Source organism: Schistocerca serialis, chromosome 2 (genome assembly GCF_023864345.2).
Source record: "Schistocerca serialis cubense isolate TAMUIC-IGC-003099 chromosome 2, iqSchSeri2.2, whole genome shotgun sequence".
Taxonomy (NCBI): Eukaryota; Metazoa; Arthropoda; class Insecta; order Orthoptera; family Acrididae; genus Schistocerca; species Schistocerca serialis.
Genome location: NC_064639.1, coordinates 1,036,357,017 through 1,036,369,349, shown reverse-complemented (window position 1 = coordinate 1,036,369,349; position 12,333 = coordinate 1,036,357,017). Strand labels below are relative to the sequence as shown.

At 39.7% G+C, this 12,333-nt stretch overlaps 1 protein-coding gene across 1 annotated transcript in view; it reads left to right on the top strand.

The window, feature by feature from the left end:
• The window catches only part of LOC126458457 (mannose-P-dolichol utilization defect 1 protein homolog), a 399,899-nt gene extending 389,171 nt beyond the window's left edge, over positions 1 to 10,728 (top strand). The window contains exon 5 of the mRNA XM_050095527.1: positions 6,033 to 10,728. Within this exon, the coding sequence (XP_049951484.1) occupies positions 6,033 to 6,323 (291 nt within the window). The 3' untranslated portion in view covers positions 6,324 to 10,728. The remainder of the gene's footprint in view (positions 1 to 6,032) is intronic.
• Positions 10,729 to 12,333: the final 1,605 nt, after the last annotated feature.

Here is a 12,333-nt window from a genome sequence, read left to right as displayed (position 1 = left end):
TAATTGAGTACTGAAAATGGATTGAGGGTAAACTGAAGAAAGGTGAGAGTAATAAGGAGTAACCAAAATTGGGAATCACGAAGTAGACGAAGCGAAATAACTTTGCTATCTTGGAAGCAAGCTAGTACATGATGGGTAAAGTAAGGAGACGACATAAAAAGCAGACTGTCACACGTGAAGAAGACATTCCTGGACTAAGGAAGGTACCAATGGTATCAGACTTAATTTGAGGAATAAATATCTGAGATTGCACGTTTGGAGCCTATCGTTGTATGGAAGTGAATCGTGGTCTGTGAAAAAAACCGGAAAAGAAGAGAATCGAAGCGTTTGAGGGATGGTGCTACCGGAGGATACTGAAAAGAAATGAGAAAGTTTCTCTGCAGAATCGGCTATGGGGGGAACAGATGAAAACACTGACAAGAAAAAAGGACAAACTGTTAGGACATGTGTTAAGACATAAGGGAAAGCTTCCAAGGTAGTTGAGGGTGAAAATTGTAGAGGATGGCAGGGGTTGGAATATATCCAGCAAATGACTGATGTTGGATGCGAATCCTACTCTGAGATGAAAATTGGGAACAGGAGAGGGTATCGTGGTGCCCAAAAAATAGGTAAAAAAAAATTAAGGCCTACCCATGGGCACAGTGGTCGAAATATGCGCATGGCAGTGTCATTGTCTGCTTGTGCGTTGAGGTGATTATTACAGGTGCTAAATAAAGTATAAACACCTACATAATACGGGGTAAGGTCACATTTGGTGTCCAGACCTGCTGAAGCCAGCATATAAATGTTTAATAATGATTAGTATCTTTCGAACCCTTACTGGAACAGAAGCTCTTTTTTTTCCCTTGAGGTATGGTAAAGTGAAATGATGAGAGCTTAATCATTCTTTAATTCTGTAGCCGCCTGATTAGGTACTGCATCATCTTACAAGGTGCAGTCCTAGACTAGGAATGATACCAACGTCAATATATCGTCAGCTGAAATGGCTCCATAGATCATACGAATTAAACTTCACTTCAGTGTGACCATAAGTCACCTTATACGGTATATGGCGGAGAGTACTTCTGTTAGCATTATATTTTCCTCCTTCCCTGTTCCATTCGTCAATGCTGCGTGAGAAGAACTACTATCTCTAAACCTCCATATAAGCTCTAATTTCTTGTCGTGGTCGTTTCCCTAGACGTATGGGACAGGAAGTAATATTTCCCAACTCTTCTTCGAACTCACGTTCCCAGTGAACCACACTTTAATCCACACTGTCTTATTGGAATGTTTGCCATGGTCTTGGCTGAGCATTTCGGTCACGCTTTTTCCCTTACTAAATGAATCTGTGTCTTTGCATCTTCTCTATTTATTTTACTCAATCCTGCATGGTATCGTTCTCAGACTGAGAAGAAATATCAATTATCGGTCTGACGATGTTTTTGTGAGTTACGTCCTTGGTGGATGAGTGAACTACACACATATTCTGAGCGTTTACCAGCATGCCCAAACATTTTGTGAGCCTTCATACGAGCCATTTTAATGCAGCGTTGTAGAAGTGCGCCGCCCGTTGTGGCCGTGCGGTTCTAGGCGCTTCAGTCTGGAACCGCGTGACTGCTACGGTCGCAGGTTCGAATCCTGCCTCGGGCATGGATGTGTGTGACGTCCTTAGGTTAGTTAGGTTTAAGTAGTACTAAGTTCTAGGGGACTGATGACCACAGATGTTAAGTCCCATAGTGCTCAGAGCCATTTGAACCATTTTTTTTTTGTAGAAGTGCTACGCCTACTCTATCACTTTGCCAGTGGTTCTACGTTGTCGCTAATTTTCAGTGCGTGGTAAGCTACCGAAATTTCGCTACACATCACAATTCAGTCCATTAAAAATCCCCTCCTTGTTCTTCAAAACGTGCGAGAAATTCTTAGCGTGGCTAGTCTATTTAGTAAGAGATTTCCGGTTCACAATTTCTGACACAGCGTGCTATGACTAGGACAACCTTATGTGACGGTTTCAGTAAGCATAACGGTCCATGGTTTTCAGCAATATGTCAACTACGTTGTCAAACGGTCCAAATGGCTCTGAGCACTATGGGACTCAACTGCTGAGGTCATTAGTCCCCTAGAACTTAGAACTAGTTAAACCTAACTAACCCAAAGACATCACAAACATCCATGCCCGAGGCAGGATTCGAACCTGCGACCGTAGCGGTCTTGCGGTTCCAGACTGCAGCGCCTTTAACCGCACGGCCACTTCGGCCGGCAACTACGTTGTCATTTTGGACACATGTTTTTAGCATATATGTTACGCAACTGAGTTGTGGCGCATTATTGACGCATCGGAGGAAAATGATTTTTTCGAGAATAGTGGAAAAATATTTCCTGTTTTATTCCTTGGAAGGAAAGCCCCGTCGACACCGACTTCATTAAAAGATAGAGCACTAATTGTCATTAGAAACAGAGAGCAAAATGAATTGCATTACGTGATATAAAGGAAACAAGGACAAGAGGCTGGTTCAGAAAGCTATTAAACAAAGAAAACTGTCTTAATTTTTGTTCAGTCATCAGGATGATTTTTTTTTAACTTGAAAATGAAAATGGAGATTCAAATCATCTGTCATTGTGATTCCTGCATAATACAGGATGTACATAAAGTCCGGGAACACTTTCAATTATTTATTGCACTAGAACTAAACATTGTACAGATGTCATACATATTGCATTCTGAAGAGAAACTCTGAAAGTTTTTTTTTCTTTTTTTTAATATATATACAAGCATTCGATGTGTGAACCATGAGCGACCCAGCAGAAGTCAATACGGTAATCGAATTCTTGCCATACCCGTCCCAGCATGGCATTGTCGACTGTGGCAGTTGTTCCCTTATTCTCTCCCGGAGCTCTGCTACATCACGTGATAGAAGCGGTACACACACCAGATCTTTAATGTGACCCACAGAAAAATATCACACGGAGTGAGATCTGGTGATCGGGGAGGCCATTTCATGAAACAGCTCGCTCCACAACTGAACTCGGCCATGTTTGCGACTAGCGCTGACTATCGGCAAATTACCGAACTACGCTGTGGTGGTATACATAAAAAAAAAACGTTTCAGGTTGTCTCTTCAAAATGACATATACATGATATCTGTACAATGTTTGGTTTTTGTGCAATAAATAATTGAAAATGTTCCCGGACGTTATGTACTGGGTGATCAAAAAGTCAGTAAAAATTTGAAAACTGAATAAATCACGGAATAATGTAGCTAGAGAGGTACAAATTGAGACACATGCTTGGGATGACATGAGGTTTTATTAGAACAAAAAAAAAAAAAAATACAAACGTTCAAAAAATGTCCGACAGATGGCGCTTCATCTGATCAGAATAGCAATAATTAGCATAACAAAGTAAGACAAAGCAAAGATGTTGTTCTTTACAGGAAATGCTCAATATGTCCACCATCATTCCTCAACAATAGCTGTAGTCGAGGAATAATGTTGTGTACAGCACTGTAAAGCATGTCCGGAGTTATGGTGAGCCATTGGCGTCGGATGTTGTCTTTCAGCATCCCTAGAGATGTCGGTCGATCACGATACACTTGCGACTTAAGGTAAACTCAAAGCCAAAAATCGTACGGACTGAGGTCTGGGGACCTGGAAGCCGAAGCATGACGAAAGTGGCGGCTGAGCGCACGATCATCACCAAACGACGCGCGCAAGAGATCTTTCACGCGTCTAGCGATATGGGGTGTTTTTTTTTAGTTCTAATAAAACCCCTTGTCATTCCAAGCATGTGAGTCAATTTTTACCTCTCTATGTACATTATTCCGTGGTTTAGTAAGTTTTCAAATTTATACTGACTTTTTGATCACCCGATACCCCCTGTATAAGAACGACGAACTCTGAGCCTTTCCGGACAACGAAGTAGTAGCATTAACGTCAATGTTCTTGACTCAGCCCTATTATGAATCTTAAAATCTTACTAAGATGAATATAAAATTTTGTTTCTGGATCAGTTTTGTTGCTAGAATAGCTTCTCTCCCCCCCCCCCCCCCCCTCCCCACCACCACCACCACCGCCACCAACGGAACGCAGTGAGTAAAGGAGGGCTTTTATATATACATTGATGAAGACCCAAAGTGTACGGCCAATCGCTTAATAAGGCGTTGTTCGACCTTTCTAACGCAAATAGCGACGACTGTACGTGACATGGACTTCACAAGTCCTTAGAAAATTACCGGAGTTCTGTCGCACCAGATGTCTACGCACGAGTGACACAGTTCCCATAAATTATTAACCGGTGATTATGAACGTGGAGCGGGCACCCAAAAGCGTTCCGGATGTTTCGTATCAGACGATCTGTGAACTCACATCTTTGTGAGCTCACTATCATGCTTCTGAAACCACTTCAGAATACTTATGGCCTTCTCACACGGACAGTTATGGTGCTGGAAGATACCATCGCCCTCGGGGCATGGAAAAATGCAGGTGCGCCGCAGTAATATTCGCGTGGTCCGCAGTTGTCTTGGTGCCTTCGAATATTGTCACAGGCCCCATCGAAGACAAAGTGAATGTCGCTCAGAGCATAATAAAGCACTCAACGGCCTGCGCCCTTGACGCAGCACATGTTTCGAGTAGTCGTTCGTCAGCGTGATGGCCTGTAACAAGAAACGTTATTCTTCCTACCAGGTGAAACATTTCTATTGATCTACGGTCCAGTCTTCTTGATATCGGGCCGTCTTTTATCGTATTTGGGCGAGTCGCTGGGTCAACAGGGAAACTGCAGGGTTCATCTGCTAAGGAGCTCTATATTCAACATTGTACTCCGAATGACTTCAGCCTGCAACAGCACTGAACTACGTCGCCAGATCTGTCACAGATCTCTGCCTGTCCTGCTTTACTGTGCGGGCAAACATCCGATCTCCTCGTTCTGTATCGAGGATTGGACGTCCAACATATTTTCACCTACTCGTACTCTCGAAAAGCCGACTAGCTTCACAGTTTCCCAGATGTTTGTTCCCAGGCGCCGGTTCGTAACAAACTGGCCTTTGTTAAAGACGTTTGTGGCAGTGGATTACCTAATTTGCGGCCGGTATTATCACTCGAATGTTTCTCCTTCCTCTCTGTTCCGTTTATACAGTGTGTTCGGAAATTCCCGTTACAAACTTCTAGGACTTGTAGACCAGAGTGAGTATATAATATTGTCAATAGGAACCCACGTTCGGGAAGTACCGTTTCCGTTCTACGACGGATTCCGTTCAGATGTTCAACTCGGCCACTTCTGCTTGAGGAATTGAACTGGGGTGTGACACAGTACAATTACTAGGTAACAAATCGAAAAGAAACATAACGAAACATAAATGGATGTTTCATTATGTTTAGATCATTTATTTGTATTAACACTTAAATATTATGTTCTGTACATACAGTATGCTGGGTTCTTTTTGTTTTGGAATAATGTAAGCACGTAATGTTTAAGAATTAATACAAACAAATGTGTTTCCTTTCGAATTTTTTCCTAATAATTGTACTGTGTCACGCATAATTCAATTCCTCGAGAATAAGTGGATGAGTTAAATATCGGAACTCAAACTGTCGCGCTACGGTCGCAGGTTCGAATCCTGCCTCGGGCATGGATGTGTGTGATGTCCTTAGGTTGGTTAGGTTTAAGTAGTTCTAAGCTCTAGGGGACTGATGACCTCTGCAGTTAAGTCCCATAGTGCTCAGAGCCATTTGAACCATTTTTTGAAACTGTCGTAGAACGGAAACTGTACGTTTCCGGACATGAATTCCTATTCAGAATATTATGTTCCCACTTCCCTCTACGTCCTAGAAGTTTGTAACGGAAATTTGCGAACACTCTGTACCCTTCCCTTAACTCGTCAGTTTGGCGCATCGTCACCACGCGGCATTCAGTGTCGCGGTGAGTAGTGGTTATGGTCTGTGTGTGTGTGTGTGTGTGTGTGTGTGTGTGTGTGTGTGTGTGTGTGTGTGTCAGAGATAGAGGAAGAGAAAGAGAAAAGACGCCCGTATTTATTTTATTCCCTCTTTGCTTGCAGATGCTGCAAGTGATAGCGAACTACCGCAACGGCGGCACGGGCCAACTGTCATTCGCCACCGGCTGCATGCTGTTCTTCGGCTCACTGGCGCGCATCTTCACCTCCATCCAGGAGACTGGCGACATCATCCTGGTGGTGACCTACATGAGCGCCTTCAGCGTCAACGCCATGATCTTCGGACAGCTGATCTATTACAACAGGAAATCCCCGAAATCCTCGCCGGCGAAGGGCAAGAAGGGCTCCGCCAAGGAGCAGCGCTCTTCTGGCAAACAGCGCGCCAAGAAGGAGTAAGCTGTCTCTCCCCAGGAGTACATCCGGTTGACTACAGTCCGCGCTCACTCGACACGTCTCTGCACTCTACTTGAAAGCAAACAGGCTCACTTACGTACGGGTTGCATTCCTTTTGTCCTACAATCCGTTAACAACCTGTCGCGGTGTATAGAAAGTTATTTTTAAAAGAACAGAAGAAATGTCACTAATTTTACAACGGTCCTGTACAAGGTTCCAGTACCCAAAAATTTTTCCTTTAGCAAATAATTAAAATTCCGTATCTCCACTACATACAAAGCATTTTCCCATCGTTCGGTTGGAACACAGTCCATGAAGTCACAGTCTCATGATATTGTACCCAGTATAACTATGTTCCAGTGCAAGTCTCCACTTTCCCTAAGTATATCTGAAGTCTTCCTTTAACATCGCCCATTTGTATAAGGACACTAAAAATTCCGACAGTTATAAACGTAGAACGTGTGTTGCAATTTTTTGGGTTGAAAACGAAGATTCAACGAGGAAATCGAAACCTTGGTCGAAGAGGTAGTTTTCTCTTGTTTTATCACGAATCAATTCTCATTCATTTAGCAGATCTCAACCGAACTCGTTACGTATTTATTACAATACGAGATTTTTGCAACTCTTTGCCAGAGGCATTAAAATCGTCAATAAGATGTTGAATTCTGATTCATGTTGCTCCTAAATTTATATTTTACCGAAAATTTTTCTTCTCGAACGAAGGTAGACGTTTTTATGACAGTCAAGCGGCCAATTAGTGAAATGGCAGAGACGACGGGTTACAGTACACGCGTTTTTACGCCTGTTGCTTATGCATCACGTTGGGCGCTGGCGCCTGACGTGTCACGTGCGTGCAAGGCACTGTCAGTTCGCAAGACTGGTTTCGTCGACAGACTGTACTTCAACACATTCACTGTACATCAGCAGTATCCTCCACTCTACACTGCATGTCATCATAAGTTCCCAGTATTCGAGGGATGTGGGTGGGTTGGTTCATTCAGATTTTATTTATCTATGAGCAACTTTCAAGAGTTTAAATTTTTTTAAATGCATACTTTTTATTGTGGTTATTATGGCATTTTGTTTGTTTAATTGCAGTTTGTGTAAACTGAATTCGTAGGCATTCCATGAGATACATAATGAATATCACTGTGTTCTGTCACATTGGAAGTAGAAAGCTGGTACAGACCAATAAATCAGTTCAAAGTTAAAGATCCATCTAATTTAGAATAAAACAATACATGTATAGACACAATAATAATAAATTATCTTGTTATCATCTGAACAGTACAACGAAACAAAAAAAGAAGAAACAGGAACTTATGTGGAGCTCGCCATGAGAACTGATAATTTAGTAGATGTTGACCCATTTCATATTACATTATTCCATATTGCTGCTTTTCAAACCTTTTTTTATCACCTTGGTTGAGTGTTGAGAAAAATTCTAATTTAGTAGATGTTGACCCATTTCATATTACATTATTCCATATTGCTGCTTTTCAAACCTTTTTTTATCACCTTGGTTGAGTGTTGAGAAAAATTCTGTACGTACTGTAGTACTGCCGGTTCCCATAGTGTATCATTTCTTCCCATTTTCCTTTTTGACATTTGGAAGACTAACAGTAGATATGCTGCTTAAGTTCGGCTAACTTGAAATTTTGATTGGTATCAGAACTGTTTCGCTTTTCTCTTACACGGAACTCCAGTCCTCAGCCTCAGCCACATGGATGTCTGCTTGAGAATAACTTTTCATTGCTTAGTTAGCAGAAAATACACTGACTAACCAGAAGTCATTTGATGGATCTGGGACACGAGTTGGTTGTTAAATGCCGGATCCCACACAGTCCATTCATCTCCATACAGCCCTGGTAAAAATGAGTTCCTGATAAATGTGGGTTCAAATCGATGATGATCTGACAAAGCAGACAGTCGATTGCCCACTGTCGCTCTGCAGTGGTGGCATAATATCTGTTCATCAGTGACTTGTGTTCGTCCTGTGTAGTGGTTTGTGTGTTGTCTCCGTAGTATTGAAGACATTTTGGACCTCAAAAACACAGATTTTTGTGTAATCTTAGATGTGATACGACCCACACATCTTGCATTGATTATCATCCCTTGTTCAAAATTGATGAACTCGCAACATGCTGTCTTCTACACTACACAACTGCTCAAGTAACATGTCTACACTCATGTCATACGCCTCAATCAGCTGCAGTTTGTGGATTTCGTATATGGCACATATTCAAATGGGTCAACCTTTCATGGTACTGTTATGTTAGTTGTATGTGGAAATATTCTCACTGATGAGTTACAGTCCACATGAAGTTTGGAGGGGAGGGGCGGACATTTCCTTTTGGTCACCTGGGCATAACCTAAACAAGGAAGAGAATGGAAATGTGTTATGTGAGTCATTTCATAACTATTATGGCTGTATGCAAGATGGGAAATGTAACTTGCACATTTGTTTATTGAAGATATTGCTCCTTTGCACTGAGACACACCTGCCTGATGTGAACTTCAGTTTGCCTTGCCCTTCTTTGTTCTGTCAGCCTCATAACTATAAATATTTTTCAGTTTATCTATGCTGTTTATCAAGAACAAATGTCAGAACACCTTCACACATTATACAGAGCAGACTTACAACCCAAGTGTTTTGGCATTGCCTGTGTCCGTCATCACTCCTTTACATAGTACCCAAACCATTGTGGGAAATGTGACCTTGTTTTGAAGAATCATTTAATTGTTTATTTTTGTCATTGTGTCTATGTGGGAAGCAGTAGTACCAGAATTCTCATAATGGTTGACCAGTTATAGAATTTTTTCTTCTGCAGTCTCAGCTGCACTGTAGGTTTTCCTTGGAATGATATGCATTCTGTTTGTACTAATTACTTGTATTTATAGGGGACTTCATTCTAGCATCTCTTTCCTCATGTTTAAAAGCTAAAGTACTATTGTGTTTTGTAATAGATACCCTGTAAGCTTGACAGTAAGTTTTCTAAAGCAATGAAAGCAATATTCTACATCCTATCATTTTGTAAAGTTGGCATACTTATAACAATCTGTATGGAAAATTTCTACCTGAATGTACTGTGTTAAGAGTAATAAATCAGTTCCTTTTGTACCTAGAAATTATATAATTTTTGAAGATTCAGTATTTTCATTTAGCACTTCAGTGGGAATTTCATTTGAATATTGTCAATAAGATATTTTAATTTTTCTATGCCTATTAGAGACTGCCACTGTATGCAAACTTTATGTGCTTTCTGTCAGGGACCAGCAGTTTATACAACATTCACATCATTGTGGGAAAGCTTTGCGCCATGGCAGCATTTAGTAATGTTGTTCTGTCATTACATTAATTTTCTCACAATAAGGGACATTGTTTTGATTCAGTTACTATTTAACTTTTATGGACAAATGAGAAAAATGAGGACAGTGATTATGTAATAATAGTAACTGTACTTAACTGAGTTTATAATCATAGAGCAACACTTCAATTTACTGTGGTGTTTAACCTTACTTCATTTTATAATAATTAGATCATTCCGTAAATATAGTCAAATATTTTGTATTTAGTTTTTCATGAAAAAAAAATGTGCACACACATGCAGCATTTTATTCTGAGGGAGTAGCAACAGTTCTTCAGACTAAAATGTTACTTAATTGATTTAAAAGTTCTTATAGAATAGCAATGAATTTTTTTATCTTTAATATTTCATTTTAACAGAGAGATGTAAAATAATTTAATTTGTGGCTTGGAAACTGTTTCTTTGTATGTAGTTCACTGTCATCACTCTTACAATCGGTTGGCTAAAAAGTTAACATAGTGTTTTCAAAATTGAAGGTTGTGATTCATTATATTCATCACTGCTCTGAACTGGTGATTCATATGAAGCCAGAATAATAATATCATTGGGCCCATATACAATTTTAGATGTCATCCATGCCATAAGCTGAGGATAGTGATAAATTCCATCTTATGTTTCTCAAGCTCCAAAACTGCCATTTTCATGTTGATTTAGTTTTAAGATCACTACTGTAGCACTTCATTAAATTTGTAGGCATTTCGACTTCAGAAATGGTATCAGTCATTTCAGTTGAGCTTAATTTTCATTTGTTGACAGTACATCACATTATATTTTCACGTTTTTGTCCATTTTTGTACTCTCAGAATCCACTGATCAATTATATTCTGTGTACTTTGATTTAAATGTATTTTACAGACAGTAGAAGATACAGAGAATGTGTTGCCTTTATTAGTGCTACTAACTGCCTATCAAATATTTTAAGAAAGATTCTAAATGCACATTCAAAAGCTAGAATATTTATTTTTCTTGTCATGGATTGTGATGAGTCATTTCGCTATAATGTGACTTAATCACAGGTAATAAAAGTTTATTTTGACTTACATTGTGAATGTTTCCCTTCCCTTCCCTGAACTTCCTACCGTGTCTCTCTTCTTAAATTTTGTCTTGTCTGCTAATGACAGATCTATTAATTTTAACTCCTGTGCACAGTACTTCAAATGATACATCATCAGTTTATGTTGCATTGTCAGACTATAAGTAATTGATTTACAATACCTTTGAACCTGAATGTGTAAAGAAAATACTAAAAAAAGCATCAACATCCAGCCTAATGAACACAACAGTGGTTATCATTGGCAATAACACATCATGCACCGGGGCCAGGGAGTAGTCACCGAATTCGATTCTCCAACACCAGTGTTCTATCAAGGTCCTTGTAATTACTATGGTAGCGTGTTCAGAGAGGCCATAGAAATAAAATAAAAACTACAAAAAGAACTGAAATAGAAAATAAGGAGTAAAGGTAGACAACTTGAGGGCCTTAGTGTTAAATAAAGCAAACACACCAACACTTCTGCTGAATATGTTCCACAGAGCACGCTACAACTTCGCTATCTTAGGTTAGCAGGTGGATTACGCCACAAGTCGACCATTGCATGATTACATGTAAACAGTTCAGCAATCTTGGCATGCTAAACAAGTCTGCATTTGAAAATTAACAAATTACCTCTTTATAGTCATTGATTATGTCTCCTGGCATTGGAGATGACAAATTGGGCACAGAAGCATGCCTTAGAACATGGCTCACTGCCTGTACATGTCACCAAGGATATAAGTAATTGGCTACTCTTAATATTCTGTGTTCATCTTAGAAAAAAATATGCTGTCACTCTCTCTTCCACTGTATCATATGAGAAATGATAATTGTGTTCACAAGTTTTATAGACATCACCTTATGGTAACAACTACACAGAACAGCATGAGAAGTAACTGAATAAAAATAATCATTGTTTGAAAATAAAGTATAACTAGGTAGATAAAAAAAATCTATTCATCAAGTGACAGTAGTAGAAAACATGTATAAAGGTTACGGAAATGTGCAATCTTTAGAACCAGTGACCCCTTCTTGTGGCAGAAAGGTAAACAGTAAAGGAAGAGGAATGAAGGAAAAAGATTAGCAAGGTATAGAAAATGGGGAGAGTTACGGAAAAGTTCAGAACTCTGGGTCAAAGGAGACGTAACAGGACAGGATGAGGACGACCTGAGGTTTTTGGCAACTTCTCCATAACTCTCCCCATTTCTTAAACCTCGCCACTCTTTTCGCTTCATCCCTCTTACTTTCCCTTCAGTCCTTTGGCCAGAAGAAGGAGCTTGTGGACTTTAATATCCTCTATATGTGTTTTCTCCTGCTGCCTCTTAGTGAGTAGATTTTTCATCTATCCAATTATATTTCAAGAAATAATTGATTATACCAGAGATGTATCATTTAGAGTGGCAGAGTTACTAATAGCTTGTCATATAGAACGTTAACATCTTTCAAAATTCAAAATAAATTTGCTAGGAAGAAGTATTATAAAACTAACCATTGAATATATTGAGAGGCAAAACCACTTCATAGTTCAAGAAGAATTGCTGAAATCAGAAGCTATTAAGTATTTACGTAAACCAAGAGACATGACACTACCGAAATTGCACAGAATCTGTTG